The 17,063-nt window shown below is 40.6% G+C and overlaps 1 protein-coding gene across 2 annotated transcripts in view; it reads right to left on the bottom strand.

The window, feature by feature from the left end:
• hipk2 (homeodomain interacting protein kinase 2) overlaps nt 1-17,063 on the bottom strand; it is a 70,789-nt gene that overhangs the window by 49,328 nt on the left and 4,398 nt on the right. For both annotated transcript variants that reach the window (XM_037683444.1, XM_037683445.1), the window contains exon 2: nt 2,040-3,213. In XM_037683444.1, the coding sequence (XP_037539372.1) occupies nt 2,040-3,213 (1,174 nt within the window). The remainder of the gene's footprint in view (nt 1-2,039; nt 3,214-17,063) is intronic.

Raw genomic sequence — 17,063 nt, 5'->3', positions numbered from 1 at the left:
TTATTCACGAAGAATCAATACATTGTGGGAATATGGTTGTTGTTATGGCGAGTATAGATTGTCATAGATGCTGTTTTTCGGAGCCGGGTAAGCACACCTGTATGCAATCACCGCCTGTCACTGTACAAGCAACAAACCTTACCCAGCTATTTATTTTATCTGTAATCATCAAAAACGGACTTGATGTTTGATTTACGCTTATGAACTTACTGTGAATTCATCCAACAGTCAAAGTGTGTTTGCTGTCCACAGCATGCAGCGCTAACACGCCCATGGTACCAATCTCCAAGCTCAATCTTTGAAATAAATAGTGAGACTTGCCTGGTTAAAGCTCACACACTGTTGACACATAATCATTATGCAGCTCAGAAAACCTGAAAACGCACGCGCTCACAACTCTAGTCGGTTCAAATCGAGTTCGCAGACTCTTTGGCAAAGACTTAGCGGCTGACAGATACATTTTGGTCATTTAACGTCTTTTTTGTTGCAAAAAGAAAATGGAGGGATGATCTTTCTGCCCACCTATTCCTGTCACTCCCATTAAAAACAAACAATAATGTTCTATAACCTGTTTGTTGACCTACAGCAAAGAACAACATGCCACTAGTTCTGTTTACTTTGGAAAGACATACTTAAAATGACATAACGACAATGTTTTGAAGGCATGTGCAAACCAATTTCATCATGCAAAATTGTATTACGGCATAAGTTAAAAGAATTTTTTTTTAAATGAGGACAAATAACCAAAGATCTGTTAGAACGCTACGCCTGACAGATGTAGCCACGTATTTTGGAACATAGAAAGAGCAGTTTAATTTAGGTACTGATCATCTTCTGCGTTACCACAAAAACAGGAAGTTGCTGTTTTCAGACCAGCTTGTTTTAATCATTAATAATAAACTGTAAGGAAAATGTACATACAACAAAACCCTTTTTGACAACAGTTTAAAACTACTTCATACAGCAGAATTCACACTGTGCACTGATGATGAAGAGTAACACCTGGCAAGTGTGTTCGTATGTAGGGGGGTGAGCCTGTGTTAGTGTATGTGGTTACACCTGTTCTATGAACTCTAGAACCAAACTTAAGAACCACATTGTCTCTCCATGCAGATACAGTATTAACACTAATTGATTCATTTTACAGTTTCCCAAATTATGCTTTTTCTGATACCTACACACTGTTTGCCATCTGTAAAAAGTACTTTTTTAGGCACTGGGAGAGAAAAAAGGGGTCTTCCCTGAGAGTCATCTGGTTCTAATGCAGGGTCTGCTGGTATGGATTACAGGCACATATTACAGGAGAACTCAGGCTGACCCCTCATCTCTTTACCCAGGGAAATGGGAGCTAGTCACTAACGGAGGGCTGAGGGTCTGATGTGCAAAAGAGGGAATAGATGCCTATGGGCAGAATGCCACCTTAAATGATTAGTACCCTTCTTCCACAAGAAAGGTTGTCTGGGAGCTTTTCAATGCACTTCTATCAACAACAGGAAACAATGCTTTTTATCCAAACCACTTCATGCAACTAAACAGCATCATTGTTATAACATTCCCTGTGGTCATTTGGCTTTTACACGTGCTTCAGCAAGATGTGACCAACTAACTAAGCAAGTCCTCTATAATCATGAAAATAGCAGCAGCACATGCTTGTTTTTGTGCTATTAAACACAATAAGCAGCTGGCTACTTTGCAAGCCTTTGAGTTTTACTGCCCGGTTTAACATTAAATAGAGCTTATAGGGTATGCACAAGAAAAAAAATACAAAGCTGGAATGCAAAAACAATTTAAGTAGCAGCTTGTGAGATTGGCAGAAAGTCTGAATGTTTTATAATTAGCTGACCAATGAAAACATTCCCATTAAAATCGCAGTAACTCAAACAAAATGCAAAAACACAAGACGTACTGTATAGGACAAACAATAAGTCAGTAACATGCCTTTTTTTGACTTCCCCACACTGGATGAATGATTAAAAAAAAACAAAGAGTACCACATCTATTTCAACCCAAGCTTATGTTGTGAACATTGCTATTCTTACCTGTAGTATCTGGACTGAAGGTAAGTGGAGCAGACTGCTTTGGAAACATGGCTGGCTGAACCAAAGTCAATGACTTTAACCCTGTAGGGCTGTCGAGATGGATCCACGAGCATGATGTTCTCTGGCTTCAGGTCCGCATGGATCAACCCAAGGCTCTTCAGTTTCATAAGTGCTGTGGCTACCTGCTGAAGCACGGGTCTGATGTACTTGAGAGGCAAAGGACTGAACTTGTTCTGTTTGAGGAAGTCGTACAAGTTCTGTTCCAACATCTCAAATACCAGGCACGTATGGTTTTTGTGCTGGAAGCACTCGTAGGCCCTCACAAAGTTGTAGTCATCTGCGCTCTCCGTGCTGAGACGTGCCAGGATACTGACCTCAATCTGGCCCTGCCGTGCATAAGAAGGGTGGTTCTTTAAGATTTTAATGGCCACTATCTCATTTGTTCCCCTCTTCCAGCACTTAACCACCTGTCCAAAAGTTCCTCTTCCCAAGAACTCTAATACTTCGTAAGTATTGGTCATGGAGCAGAGCACCTCGTGCTGAACCAGCTGGTAGTCTCCCTCATTATTGGAGCCACTGTTTTTGGAGGTTGCAGTGGAAGTGGCAGTGGCCACTGTAGCCACTGTGGCTCCGCTAGTTCCTCCGTTCTGAATCATTCGTGGGCCTTGTTCCTCGATGATCTGCACGCTGCTGTTATTGTCAAGCTCTTCACTCTTGCGTTTTAGTCCGCATCGCTGGTAAGTGTCTAGTAGACTCACCGTGCTGCGGCGTGTCAAGTTGTGAACACCAACTCCGCTGCCCAAGCCACTTCCACTTCCACCACCACTGCTGTTGCTGCTGCTGTTGCCTCCACCGCTGCTGCCCAACAGAGAGCCGATGGCCCCTGAAGTGCTGCTGGCTGAGGCCACCACAATGTGGCCAGCGCTGGCTGGGAAGAAGAGAGCCTGCTCGTAGGGCAGGGTGGAGCTGGCAACCTGCAGGGAGCTGTTGATGCCAAGGGCACCACTGGTGGTCGATACGTTCTTGCTGCTGTTGTGGCTGTAGACTTTGCTGTGCGTGCCGTACCCTGTCATATCCCAGTTACAACTCTGCTCCACCTTGAGTTTCTTTACGCTAAAGAAGGCACTTGACTGGAGAGTGTGAGGGGAGAACACTTGCACTTGCGAGGCCATACCTGTAACAAGAGGGAACAGAGGGGGGAGTCAAAGGAATGAAAGTGAGAGGTTAGAAATTTGAGAGAGAGTGAAACATGATGAGTTGTCACAAGCTTTAAATAAAAACAGCCTGGGTCATAGCAGGTCAATAAAACAACATATATAGCAATGCATCGTTTTTAAACCCTATATTATTAATAAAACAATTTGAAATAAGTAATGTTTGTTCATTAAGGACATTTTCTTAAATATTGTTCTATAAGTCAAAAAAAAAAAAAAAAAAAACAGCAAGAAGATTAGCAGATTTCAATTCAATTGTACTCATTGGTTCACACAGAGGAAATGTCTTTTCCCCACTGTTCCCATCAGCAGTTCTGTAAACAGGCTGAGTAAATATTAAATGAGTAGTATTTCACAGAACCTTCCACAGAAAAAAAAAAGAAGCAATATAAAATAATTCCTAAAAACAGACAGACAAAGACAAGTTTCAGGGATTTTTTAATAATTTTCCTACACCCATAAACAACCCTGCTTAAGCAATTATTGATACACAATTATAACCCTGAGGAAAGTTAAGGGGAAAAAAATTGATGTTCAGATAACCATAAAAAAAGAACAGGGGCATTGAACTCCTGCACAAGCGCGGCTCCTGAAAACAAGAAAACAAAAGCAAAACAGCAACAAGGCTGTACTCTGAACTCTTGGGAACAAACTGCCTCAGAATAAGCAAAAGCTTCTCTCCAAGCAAACAACTGCCCAAAATAGTCCCTTTCTTTATCTCTCTCTTTGCAAACAGCCAGGCTTCGCTGTAACATTGAAATGATTATCACAGCACCAAAAAAAGATTATCTGAACACGTGTTCATAGACAAAATGCTACAGTTTTGTGTCAACTTAAAGTAGTTTTCTACTACCACATTAAGAGCTTCCAACTGGCTGTATGCTGGTGAAGTTATCCAGGTCATGATAAATATAAAAAAGTGTTAAAAGAACAAAAAAAATGGACTTTAATTCTGAAGTTGAAGACGTTTCACTTCCCATCCAGGACTTTATCAATTCAAAACTGAATTTTGAATTGATAAAGCCTCCCGGATGGGAAACAAAATGTCTTCCGTTTCAGATTAACTCTTTTTTTTTTGTGTCTTTCAACTGGCCATTTCAATGCCGGCACATACATTTAGGCTTTATAGTAAATGAAATTATTACGTTCTGTTATTAACAGCTTTAAAAACATCCCAGTCCTGTGCACACACAAACCTCAAACACTGGCCTAGTTGGGCTTTGACTCACTAGTTATATCTCTGGTCATCTGGTCTTAGCCTTAATGCAGTGGGATTGGAGCTGTATTTTATATCAGAGGATAAGGGCTTACTGAATGTCTGGCCAATGTTCTACTGTAACTGATTTAGTGCAGCTTCTCCATGCTTCATCAATTAATGCATTTAAATCTCAGTCATGATATTTACACATCTGTGTTCTGAAGAATCATTAGGCTGTAACTTTATTTTTCTTTCTTTAAGCAGGAACGTCTGCTCACTTTATGTCTGGTATATAGCTATGACTCCTCCTGAGAGGTAATGAAGAACGTCCGCTGGGCTATTAGGGGCAAGGCTCTCTGCTAATCACATAAGCCCTGAAGGCCAGATGTCACTCCTTGGATTACCGATTCCTGCGCCTGGACTTTACGCTAAAAATAATTTGAAAGATGCGTTACGTCACAGAACAGCGTCAACAGTGTGTGACTGAGACATGACAGGATAATCACAGGCGCAAACTGGTGGACAAAAGGATGTATGTACAGACACAGAGCCAGCCTGTTTCTCTTATGGAAAATTCCAGTGTAAGATATCTGCCAACATGATTACAGATACAGTAGCTCTGGTTTTAAAATGCCAGGCTGCAGCTAGCTGCTCTTTGCATTTTGTAACACGCAAATTCCTTCGCAATTCATTGACTTTATGTCAGTTTCAATATTGTGGTCAAAACGTGTTTAACATTGCTTGCAATGAATTAAGGCCATGCATGTATCTTAACTAGTGTAAAACTATAAAACAATGTAAATAAAATAAAAAAAACTATTTAAAAGCACAGGGAACTCTTGAAAATTATTTTTGACTTGTTGAAAATTTGACGAAAAAATAAAAGAAGCTACACAAACGGCAGCACAGTTTTGAGCCTTGTGCAGAACTCAGATAAGTAATTAAATGAGCTAAAAGTAAGAGGTCAAATGATTGGAATGTTATCTCATGACAACATTCACAGGCAACAATGTGACCAATTATACTTCACTGGGAAAGTGGCTCTGGTGCTCACGAGTCATGCAAACTTAAGGTTCAGACATATTTATAGTCACCAAATCTGACAAATTAAACCCTCTGTAGTGTCAGAATAGCACGGCCTAAAGCAAAATAATTTGAAAGTGTTTTATTGGAGTTTGCTTGAGTTTATGAGTTTCATGTCAAGCACAAATCTGCAAAGATCCATTGTTTTACATTTACAATGGTGGAATGCCTTCAATAGCCAAAGTTTTCCATTTAGCATACCTAAAGGAGCATTGTGTGTCCCACACTGCAATTAAGCATACCAGAGAGGCATTTTCCTCTGTTCAGAGGCAGCATGTTGAAATGATAATAGTCAATGTTTTCAGAGAGATTACCTCTCTGTCAGGGGTTGCTTAATCTCCTTTTTGGGAGGATCAGGGTCATTTTGCATGCCATGTAAGGGTCAGAGATGGAGGGAAAATGAGGGAAGGAGAATAGAGCTTGTAGAGCGAGGTCATGAGTGGTCCTCATATTGTTGCCTGCGACTGCTTCTGTTTGCCATCTTTTATTAAACCTGTCATTATTGCTGGGCTGACAATGTGACAGAGCAATGGTGAAAACGGCTTTAGACACCACCAAATAAGCAAAGTATAATGAAAATTTTGCTTCAGCATAAAACCCAATGGTAATGAGAGTCCTAATGATTTTACTTAACAATTCCCAATATCATAATGCAAAAAAAATTAATCTTGAGAGTCAAATAAAACATAAAACTTGAAGACAAAAAACAGCTTCAAACATGGGCTTTTTTATAATGGCTTTAGGTATTTGTCAATAACCTGGGGGATTATTTTATAATGCTTTTTATGTTCACATACTTAAATATATTTGGACAACTACTTCAGGTTTAGCTACTTAAATAAATAAATAAAATAGTCTGATGTGTCTGTCTCTTTGGGCATCCCAGCGTCTGCAGGACTTTGTAGGAGATGGGTGGGTGGGTCAAATCGTCTGGCTAATGAAATGACTTCTGACTGTCTAGACAAAGCATTATCTCACCGTTCCCTCCTGAATGTGTGTATGTGTGTGTATCTGTGTGAGTATGTTTGGCTTGTCACACTTGAGTCTCCTTTTCTCAACACCTGGCACTAACAGATAGAGGACAGACTGTAAAAAAAGAACAACATGAAGGGTATTATCGCTCTCTGTCATAGGTTCTTCAAGTATCTGCAAAAACTACTGCAAAACACATTCAGTTTGTAGTTTCCAAATCCATCAGTAAGTCCCTTTACCCTGTATAAAAGCAGCTATTTCTTATTTTCTCATTTTTATGGATTTGTCAAATATGTATAAATGCAAATGTTAAGGTCAACAAAAGCAGTGGAAGGGAAACTGTTGCAAGAACACAGAACATGAAGGTGAATGAAATAGCTAAAGCCCCACTCAGCAGAAACATACTGCCCATACAGAACAGTTCAGACTTTTAGTTTAGTCTCCTACTAAGGTTTGGCCCTTTGTGGGGAAGCTGCATAGTCTTTCTTCTGTGTGTATTTATAGTTTAATGCATCAGATGAGCTTGTGGTCAAATACTGTCATACAGGCTTCTGTTCCATCAGGCTTTGTTGCTCTAATTTGATACTCTATTTGATCACTTGCAATGATCTCACCAAGAGCACACATTCATTTAGCATATGGACAGACTAAAAAACATATAGGAGAACTGCTATGTAGTTATAAACAGGACATCTAAGCCACACAGCATGTTGGCTGTAAATGTGGCACACGCTCAATTTTTTTTCTGCGCCCCACCTGCCCCAATGGACCAGCCGCTACTGGCTAGCTCTGAGATAACATTATCAGTCACCACTTGCTAAAATGCACATTTGTAAATGTCCTCATAGACCTATGCACAACTCGTACTTTTTTAATGGGGACATACTACAGTACTTTGAGTCCTAAAGTTTCAAAGCTAATATTTGTATTACACTGGATAAAATTAAAAAAAAACTGCTACCCAGGACAACTGTCAGTAGATAAGGAGGCTGTAATTCACATTGTAAATGTGGCAATAAAAGGGCTGAAGTGAGAAAAACATCTGCCTAGTTTATACAGCCAGATCAGATGAACTAGGTGGAGCAAGGTGGAGAAGAGGAGCGGAAGATGAGTGGTACATTTACCAAGGGGGAACTGCAAGAGGGAGGTGGCTCTAGTTGTGGACTTTTTATTACTCATACCAAAAGTATTGTCACAGAAGTCAACGCCATCTGTTAACTTGAGCATTTATTCTTTTACATTCACTACATGCATGACGCGGTGCTGCTTTGACTTTATTGCAAGCACAGAGCTGAGCCATGCAGGGCCGCACACAACCGATAAGCAGCCATTCTCCAGACTGCTTATCATTTACACACAGAGAGCAACACCCAACTACCTAACAATTCCTCATATGTCATTAGGGTTTATGATGACAGATGGACACAGTGTACTGTAATGAAATCAACACAGAAGAACTACAAGCAGGAAACAGTAACTAAACCTACAAACAATGGGAAGGATAAAACAATGAGTGCAATGTTGAGGGAAAATTTTATACAGTGGCAAATTGATTTGAACCGAGCCAAAACAGTATGGATTTTGTTGAGTGCGGTGCTGTAATATACACACAGTGCAGCGTTTTAGTGTTGATGTTAATGATGGCATGGGTTGGTATTTTTGCAGTGCACCTCGCCTTGAGGTTTAAAATGATAGCACGTCAGTAGATACAGGACAAATGCCAGGAATATGTAAACAGAAAAGGAGATTAAATGTACAGTAACTGGTGTTCAGACAGCAAACACATCGTTGTGAGCACAGACACAGTGTCATTAACTGTTATTATCCGTTATTAAAAGTTATTATTTAATCTTACGTAAAAGGAACAAAAGGTAAGTATGTTTCTTTCGACTGTTCCCTTCTTCAAGGGTCACCATAGCAAGCAAACTTGCATGAAAGATTTAGCAATTTGTTTTATGCCAGATGCCCTTCCTGACACAACCTAGGCTCAAACCTGCAACCTCAGGATTACAAGACAGTGACACTGACCATGGAGCCACTGCAGCCTCTGCTTAAAAGGAACAAAAGGTAAAACATTTTTAGAAAAATTAGGATACAGACCTTAATTTTATTTCTAAAGGCCCCAGTTGCAAGAATACTGAGTTAAATGTTTAATGTTCACAATCAGTCTGTGGCCACGATGTGTGGAATTTACATACTGGTATTCTCCCCCATGCATGCATGGGTTTTCCACAGAAAACATACATGTTAGATTAATTGATACCTATAAATTGTCACTAGGTCTGAGTGAGCAAATGGATAATTGTCTGTCTCTTTGTGGACCTGTGATGGACAGATGACTTGTCCTGCAACCCACTTGTGACCTTTCGCCCAGTGACAACTGGAGATGAACACCAGCTCTCTACAACATCGAACAGAAAAGTGGGTAAAGAAAATGGAATGGATGGATGGAAAACAGGCTTTGTAAAACATCTACTTTGGGTAGTTTTTTTTTAAGGGAGAGCACCATCATCCCACCCATCCACCCTGCCCTGTCTCATGAAACATGGAGCACTGATTGTAGGAGTGTTCTTGAAGTCAAGGGTTAAAGTCTGCTGCTTCATTTATATCAAACAGGCAGATGGACTCTGCTTAAAACACTCACCTCCAGCAAAGATGCACAAAACTCCTGAACAAGAACAATGCAATTATGTAAAAAATGTGTGCATGCCACTAAGTGTGTAATCGTCTTGGCATTTCTGTGACTACATGCGTCTTCACTTGCACAACTAAACGACTATCTTTTCGAGGATTTCCAAAAAAATATTTGACAAAAACATCTTTGATATGTGATGACAGACAACCTCAAGCCACCACCCCAAAGAACACAAACTCACACCCAGTGGGATTAATGTTGACGCCCCACCCCTGTCAAACCCAGCAATGAACCCCAACAACAGAGGAACCAGTTAAACCTGATCAGACTTCTGAAAACCAATCATGCACAGCAGAGCCATCACTTCCTGTATTTCTGAAACACCCCATGCATTCACTAGTATAGCTTTTAAAAATAAGATTCGTTTTCAGGAAATGATTAAACGATCACAGTTGGGAAAAAAGGGACTTCTGTTCATCTTTAATTCATGCTACCCCTACATGTTGCTAGACTCTCCTCTCCCGTCTTCCCCTCTCCATCAAATACGAGCTGGGATGATACTCAAACCTCTTCAGACAACAAGAGTGTGTGATATGTCAAAGAAACGTGAATATAGTGTTATCAAGTTTTCAGATCACACTAATCTAGACTGCATGCCCTTTCCCCCTATAAGATGCCTCAACATGCATTCATGCCTTCCTTCCCCAGGTGACTCATCAATTTGCATGCATAACGTGTTTCAATTTCACTTCATCTTATTTTAAGCATTTCCCTACTCTAGCTTGTTATGCTTGGCCTTTTCTTTGACAAAGTAAGTCCTAGCATTCTATGTACCTAAACAGCCTTTAAAATAATACAGCACCCAGACAAACGTGCACTTCTAACAATTTAGCAAGGCATATGTGTCCTTAATCTATCTGACTGTGCCATAAACAGGGCTGTTGAGTCCTTCTGGCCACAGAGCTAAGGTAATAAACATGGCTAGCCAACTCAGCCTTCTGTGTCTGATTCAGCGTGAAAATTGTGGCTTTAGCTGATTATATTTACAGTATCCTCTGTCACAAATAGCAGCAAAAAACAGGCAGAGAATGGATACTGTGAGCATCAATTTAACAGCCACATCCTGGGGTGCCACGTATGGGAGGTACAAATCTGAACAAACTTGCATAAGTAACACCTTCAAATAAAGAATAAGAGCCGTGTTTCACAATAAACACGTGAAAACAAATGTATGAATCACACAAAACATGATGCAGAAACTATATTTTTTCTGACTTTTAAGACAGTTTATACTTTGTATGATTTAAGACATTTTATGCTCTGTCTTGTGGTAGCAGAAAAGGTTTTTGACAGTTGAAAGAAAAAAGTGGTTGCATGATAAGTCAGTGAAATGGATTAATTGCATTGTGAGCTGATTTACCGTAAGTACAGTTATAAAAGGAAGTGGGGGTTTGGATCAATGCAATCAAAATCTTTCAAGGAATCGAAAACAGTTCACATCACAAAAAATGATTTGAAATAACATTTAAAGATGTCATGTAAATAAATGTTATGTCTATAAAACAATTAACACTTTTTTGATATTGCATGTCCTGATGCATGCTCAATAATCCAGGTAGATAAATCTAACAAGGTTTAGTCAGGTCCTCTGGACGGATTCTTCTTTGTTGAAACGTTTCTCCCAAAAAACTTCTTCAGTCTGAGGAGCTGCAAGAAAACTTATCTTCTCATATAGGAGCAACTAGTTTGTTGATGACAGCCAAAACTGGCTTGCCTCCTGTTCATATTTACATTATTTTATGTGTGTTGTGCTTTTTATTGTCATTGCGCTATAGTTAGATTTTTTAAGTTTTAGAAGATTAGATCTCTTATGAGGGTTCTTATTTAATTTAATTGGCTGAAGGTTCTTTATACAAAGCAAATGTTGCAGTGTTTTTATACGTAAGTGTTTTTGTACTGTCCTTGTTCTGTCCACCCCTTAACTTTGCCTGTTTTTTTTTCCTTTCCAGATCGCGGAGGTCGCTGATACCCCATGTCTGGCAGTCCCTCTACGAGAGGTGGGGTACACTCATGAAGTTAAATCTAACTCCTCAGTGTTTGTTCCTAAATATCACTTAAAAATAATTCAATTCAGTTTATTTATATATCGCCAAGTCACAACAGAAGTCACCTCAGGGCACTGAACAGAAACATATAAAAAAATAAGTTAACACAATTTATCTGAGCAGACTGTTTTGAATTTAACTCCATCACAAAACTCTGATCTTGAGCAAGCACAAAGGCAACAGTGGAAAGGGAAAACTCCCTCATGAGGAAGAAACCTTTAGCAGAACCAGGCTCAGGACAAACAGCCAAATAAAGCTCATGAACAGATTCACCTACTGTCTTTTTTTAATTGAGGTCTAATGAGGTAAACCCAAAAGGCACTGCCTAAGCAAGGAAATAAAGTACGGTAGATGTTTTAGGGTCTTTTCACGCCTGATAGTCCAGTAGACTCGGTTCTATTGGGGATCAGTATTCATAACATTTGTTTACATTTTCAGCTGGTGCGGTATGCATTCAGTCAATCGAGCCAACCTGTCTCTGCCCCCCGCCCCCCCCCTCCCCGCCTGTGGTGGCGCTGCACCAAGAACTACTGAAGGAAACACAAGGCAGCTGACAGCTTCGTATGAGGTAAGAGAAATGCGTGTTTGTTTGCCCTGCGCTGTAGTCTACTTCCTGCTTTTGAGCGGTCTCCGGTCCGCTTGCATTCACACTGAATTCGAACCGTGCTAGAGTTCACGTCAGCTGAACCGAGACCTAGGTTTTTAGGCAGACCAGTGTTCACTTTTTTGGTCCATATCAGAGTTAGATTGCGCATTCATACCTCCCTAAACGAACCGGACTTTCTAGCCAAACGGCCTAGAATTCAACTAAAGTGGACTAAACAGGGTTGGTGTGAATGCACCCATAGGGTTTAATCAAACTCTAGCTCGTTTTCCTAGGAAGTCCGGTTCGTTTAGGGAGGTGTGAACGCGCCATCGAACTCTGTCACGGAACAAAAAGGCGAACTCTGGCCCGGTCTATCTCGGTCCGGTAGAAGAAAACTCCAGCGGGGTTCAAGTACAGTGTGAATGCAAACAGACCGGGCCCTGCTCCACAAGCAAGAAGTGGAGTACAGAGCAGGGCAAAGAAACACGCATTTCTCTTACCTCATATGGAGCCGTCAGCTGCCTTGTGTGGAAAACAACATTCTTTATGATCTTCTGCCTCATCTTCTGGTCATGCTGAGTCCATTGTTGAAAAATGACAAAATATAACTCCTAAAACTGCTAAAACTTGATGCCACTCCGTTTTTGTTTTTATTTCCAGAAGAAGAAGAAGTGTCTTCAGAGGTTTTTGTGTCGTTTTTTTCAGTAGTTCTTGGTGCAGCGCCCCCACAGGCGAGTGGGGGAACAGGTTGGTTCAACAGGTTGGCTCGACTGCGCAGTGCAGTGTGAATGCAAACGCACCAGCTCACATGTAAACAAAAGCTCATGAATATTGGTCCCCAACCAAACCGAGTCTACCGGACTATCAGGTGTGAAAACAACCTTAAACTGTCAAAGTTCAGTCCAATCTAATAATACTAGGGATGCAATCATCTAACTACCAGTGTGTTAGCAGCTACTTGGTGATGTGAGGGAAAATGAGAAAACAGACACCCAAACTGGACAAGACTGACGTAAAGAAGAAGCAGGTTGAATTGAAAAAAAAAAAAAAACTTTGCCACTGCTACAACCTTGTAGTCAATGGGAACCCCACACCCTTCCAAACTATAATCACTGGTTCCCCTCCCCTTCTCATACCCCCTGACCTCTGGTTGTGCCACTGAGGCTAATGGGCCCCCAGATGAAGGTATTCATCTCTCGACCCCAGCTCCACCAGCTCCCTTCTTCTATTTCTGCCTCACTTTGCCAAGCTTTGTCACTCCCCATCTCTCTGCCATTTCCCTTCTCCATCTCTGTCCGTCAGACTGAATGCAGGGGTCAGTTCAAAAGGTTTCCAGGCAGAGCTGCTGGCAGGCCATAATGCGCCTGTGGCTTTGAAGTGAGGAGGGATCTAAAAGGTGCGCAGCCTGCTTTTTATACTTCAACACACTTGGGCCAAGTAATTGAAACTGGAACTGTTATTCCTGTATTCTGTTTTGTTTGCATGATCATGAATTCATGTTCAAATGTTAAAACAACAGTGTGTTAAAAAGAACCATATGAACAGCATTTCCAGGAAGAGATGCATTAAAATTGCTGCTGGTTGATTTGTGAGCCCCCAAATTATTTTAAAGATCAGAAGTCTGGACTTTTTACCATAAACATGCAAACAAATAATAATAAATTGGCTGAGAAGGCACATTTTTTGTCTCTAAAATATGTTCAAAGATGTTCTCTTGCATTGGGAAATGTTGCTTAAGCTGGAGCTGCTTTTTCTTATGTCAAGACTGGAGCGTTATTAAAGGAGCCAGCAGAATGCCTAATTAAATCAATGACTTTTCAACATCTTTCCCTCCACATTATTCTTTAAAAGCTTGTTAATGCTTGGCTTCCAGTCTTCAGCAGCAACAAAGAAATTAGTTTCCTTATAATAACTGAATGTCAAATAGATCATGAGAACATATTATCTGTTTAATATGTCCAAAAATTTAACATATACATTATTTAACACAATATATCAATTCTTCCTGGGGGTTTTTTCTGTTAAACTTGCTAGTTTTTCCACAATAAATGCAAAATTCCAAAGAAATCTTAAAATATGAACTTAATTACAAAAACAAATGACAGGAAAGGAGGACTGTTGTTTAAAACGGTGACTAATTTGGTTTAATTCCATTTCTTGTAAGCATGAGAATGTGCCATCAAAACTGCTCTCCTGGTCACAACATAATTAGAAATATATCTCGCGACTAAAACAAAAAATGAAAGATGATACAACTGCATCAATAGAAAAACAAAATGATGAGTGCAGGGTGAATGTTTCATTTGGGTGAAAGAATATGAAAACCTCATTTCCCTTTACACAAGTAGAGAGAAAGGAGGAGGCTAAAGCTGCTCATTTCCATGCCTGTTGACTCTTTTGAGTACTCAAGTTCTCATCTATTGCCATCTCCTTTCTGTCCTGTGCCTTTTGCCTCGTGAGTTTGGACAGAAATGGGCTTGAGCACTCGTCTGAGCTTTGAAGTCCTTTGGTTATCAGCCAAGTGTAGCGCTGTACCTGCAGCCATCTGTGAAGGGACCGGCAGCAGCCGCCTATTGCTCCACTTCCCTTCCATGACTGAGAGGGGCCAGAGCCAGGAGTAGTGATGGTCCTGGCAGTGGCACTTAGGCCGTGTTGGCAAGCTCTACATGGTAGAGCCCACGGCTGTGTTTGTGTCGAGAAATATGAAAGCATACAACCGAGAAATGCTACCCCAAGTCCCCTAATCTCATCGTGAAATTCCTCTCTGCTCGTTTTAATATCTATCTGTAAACACTACCCAATCTGCCTCTCTATCCTCACCTGCCCACAATACCTCTTTCCATTGGCAAAGGAGAATAACATTTGGAGGTTATGAAAGGCTTGATTAAAAACTGCAAACCATTTTTCACTCTGCTTTATGTAACACGAAGAGACAGTTAGGGTCTTTTGTTTAAACGGAGTGCCTGTGAGTGGGGCAGCGTCCTCTCCATCTAGATTTATTATCATCTATTATCTTTGCCTGACACTCAATGCTTTGTTGCACTTCTTTTTTTTTTTTTTTTTTTGTCTTTGTTGGATTAAAATGTGCTTGTAAACTGTTAAATGTCAATTTAATGTTGGCGATAAATGCATTCAGCGCTGGTAGCTCTCTTCCAAAGAGTGCAATGTCAAATAGCCTGGTGTGAGGGAATATGATCACAAACAATAGGATTAAGAGCTGGACAGTGTGCGCTAAAACAAGCTGGTTAGTTTAGGGGGCTAGTGATGGGATGCGGCAATACAACCCACCAGGTGGGACTGAGCGTGGTGGGTTTATGGGTAGGGGTCATGATTGGGAGAACAATAAGGCTACAGTAGCCAGACCTCATCTTAAACCAGCCTAAACATGTGCTGCACAGACAAGCACTCACACATGCACATGGGGGCTTCCAATCTGGCCATCAGGCTGTTGCTGAAGTGTCACATGGGCACCATGTGTGCTGTCCAATGGCCTCTCGGCTTATCAACAAACAGAGCAGGATGGAACGAGTGATAAGAGATAGATGTGGGGGTGGGGCAGAGAAACGTGGGATGGGAACTGGAAGGGTGGGGGTGTCATTGGCAAATGATGAGAGATTGCAAAGTGAGCATGAAATATATAGTGTGCGCATAAAAAATAAAAAAAACGCAGATTGTTCTCAATCTTCACTGTGCAATATTATTCATGAACAAAGATTTGACATCTCCAGCATATAAAGTGGCTCTTATTGAGGAATCCCTTTATAATTACTGCTTAACAGGAGCAAGTTAACAATGAGCCTTTTTCACTCTGTGCTGTGTAGAGGAGCGGTAAAATGTGAACCTTTGTTTGAACCGTGCACTCTCAGAGCAGATCAAAGCGATGGATGTGTCACAAGAAACGGACTCTCAGCATCAGGCTCAATAACTGCATAACATGTAGCAGAAAGGCATTCTTGACAATTTAGCTTTATTTACATATATATATTTTTTAACCACTGAATAAAATAAAAAAAGAAAATATTTTAAGCGACATGACCTACTAGTAAAATTTACAAAAGGAAGTTCAGAGTCCTACACAAAATGTGCAAATTTCAAGTCTGTAATAAAGAGTTTTAACTTGAGCAAACAATGAATTATAACATTTGCATTCTGTATCGTGAAGTTTGCAAAACAAATATAGAATTTTTGCATCTTAAATGATGCCAGAAACGCTAGCTTCCCCCTCAACAGATCCTGGATCCGCTACACTGCCACTCAGAGCCAAAAGCAGCTGTTCCAAACAAGCGGACATCATGCACAATGTGAAGCAAAATTGTGTGTGTGTGTGGGGGGGGGGGGGGGGGGGGGCTGACACATGCTTGACAACCAACACGGAAATGCCTTGTGTAAGCAGTTGACAGAATTGAGGCTGTATCCCAGCCAACCTCTCTTCCTCCTTTGATAAAAACTAACTAATGTCAGCAACTGATGTGGTGTTTCCAGTTGAGGAGCTCAGAGCTGGAGATGTTTTGTGTGTGTGTGTGTGTGTGAGAGAGAGAGAGAGAGGTTTGCAATGCATAGCAGAAGCACTTAAAAGGGAGGCTTAATAAAAGGTAGAGAGAAGGTGCATTTTAAAATTTCCTGTGCATTTCTAGAAATCTTCTATGAAATAAAATGCTAGAGTTGTTTTGTTTGACAACTACAGGGAGTGGAGTTTGCTGAAGAGTGTATGAAAACTTGAGCCTGGTGAAAAGTATTCTGCTCATGAACGCTGGGCCTTCTGTGTCTGTCTGGCCCCTATACTAACCTGTCATTTCAGTTCTGCCTCACCCATTCAACCCCCCCTCACAACAAACACCCATCTGTTTCCAAAATCCTCAGATCACACCTGCAAACTATTTCAGCGCATGAAAAAAGGCTCACATCTTCCTCTGTTGTGGATGAAACGAACATGCTACCTTTATATAAAGCTTCACGCCTCAGCCACATGCACACGCTGTATTTCCAAAACAATTTTTTCCTTGTCAACACAATAATAACGAAGTTCTGCACTGCTCTACTCAAGGCAATGTTAATGTTCATTAGCCTTTGGTCATTGCTGTAATAGGTGAAGATTTTGCTGTAACTGAGCAAACACAACAATACAAATATGCAGCACAAATTCAACTACCGTAATTTCTGGACTATTGAGCGCACCTGAATATAAGCCGTGCCCACTAAATTTAAAATAAATAAATGATTTTGTACATACA

Source organism: Nematolebias whitei, chromosome 10, assembly GCF_014905685.2.
Source record: "Nematolebias whitei isolate Nwh7 chromosome 10, NemWhi1, whole genome shotgun sequence".
Classification (NCBI taxonomy): domain Eukaryota; kingdom Metazoa; phylum Chordata; class Actinopteri; order Cyprinodontiformes; family Rivulidae; genus Nematolebias; species Nematolebias whitei.
Note: the sequence above shows the minus strand (reverse complement) of the source record. Positions and strands in the feature narration are given on the sequence as shown.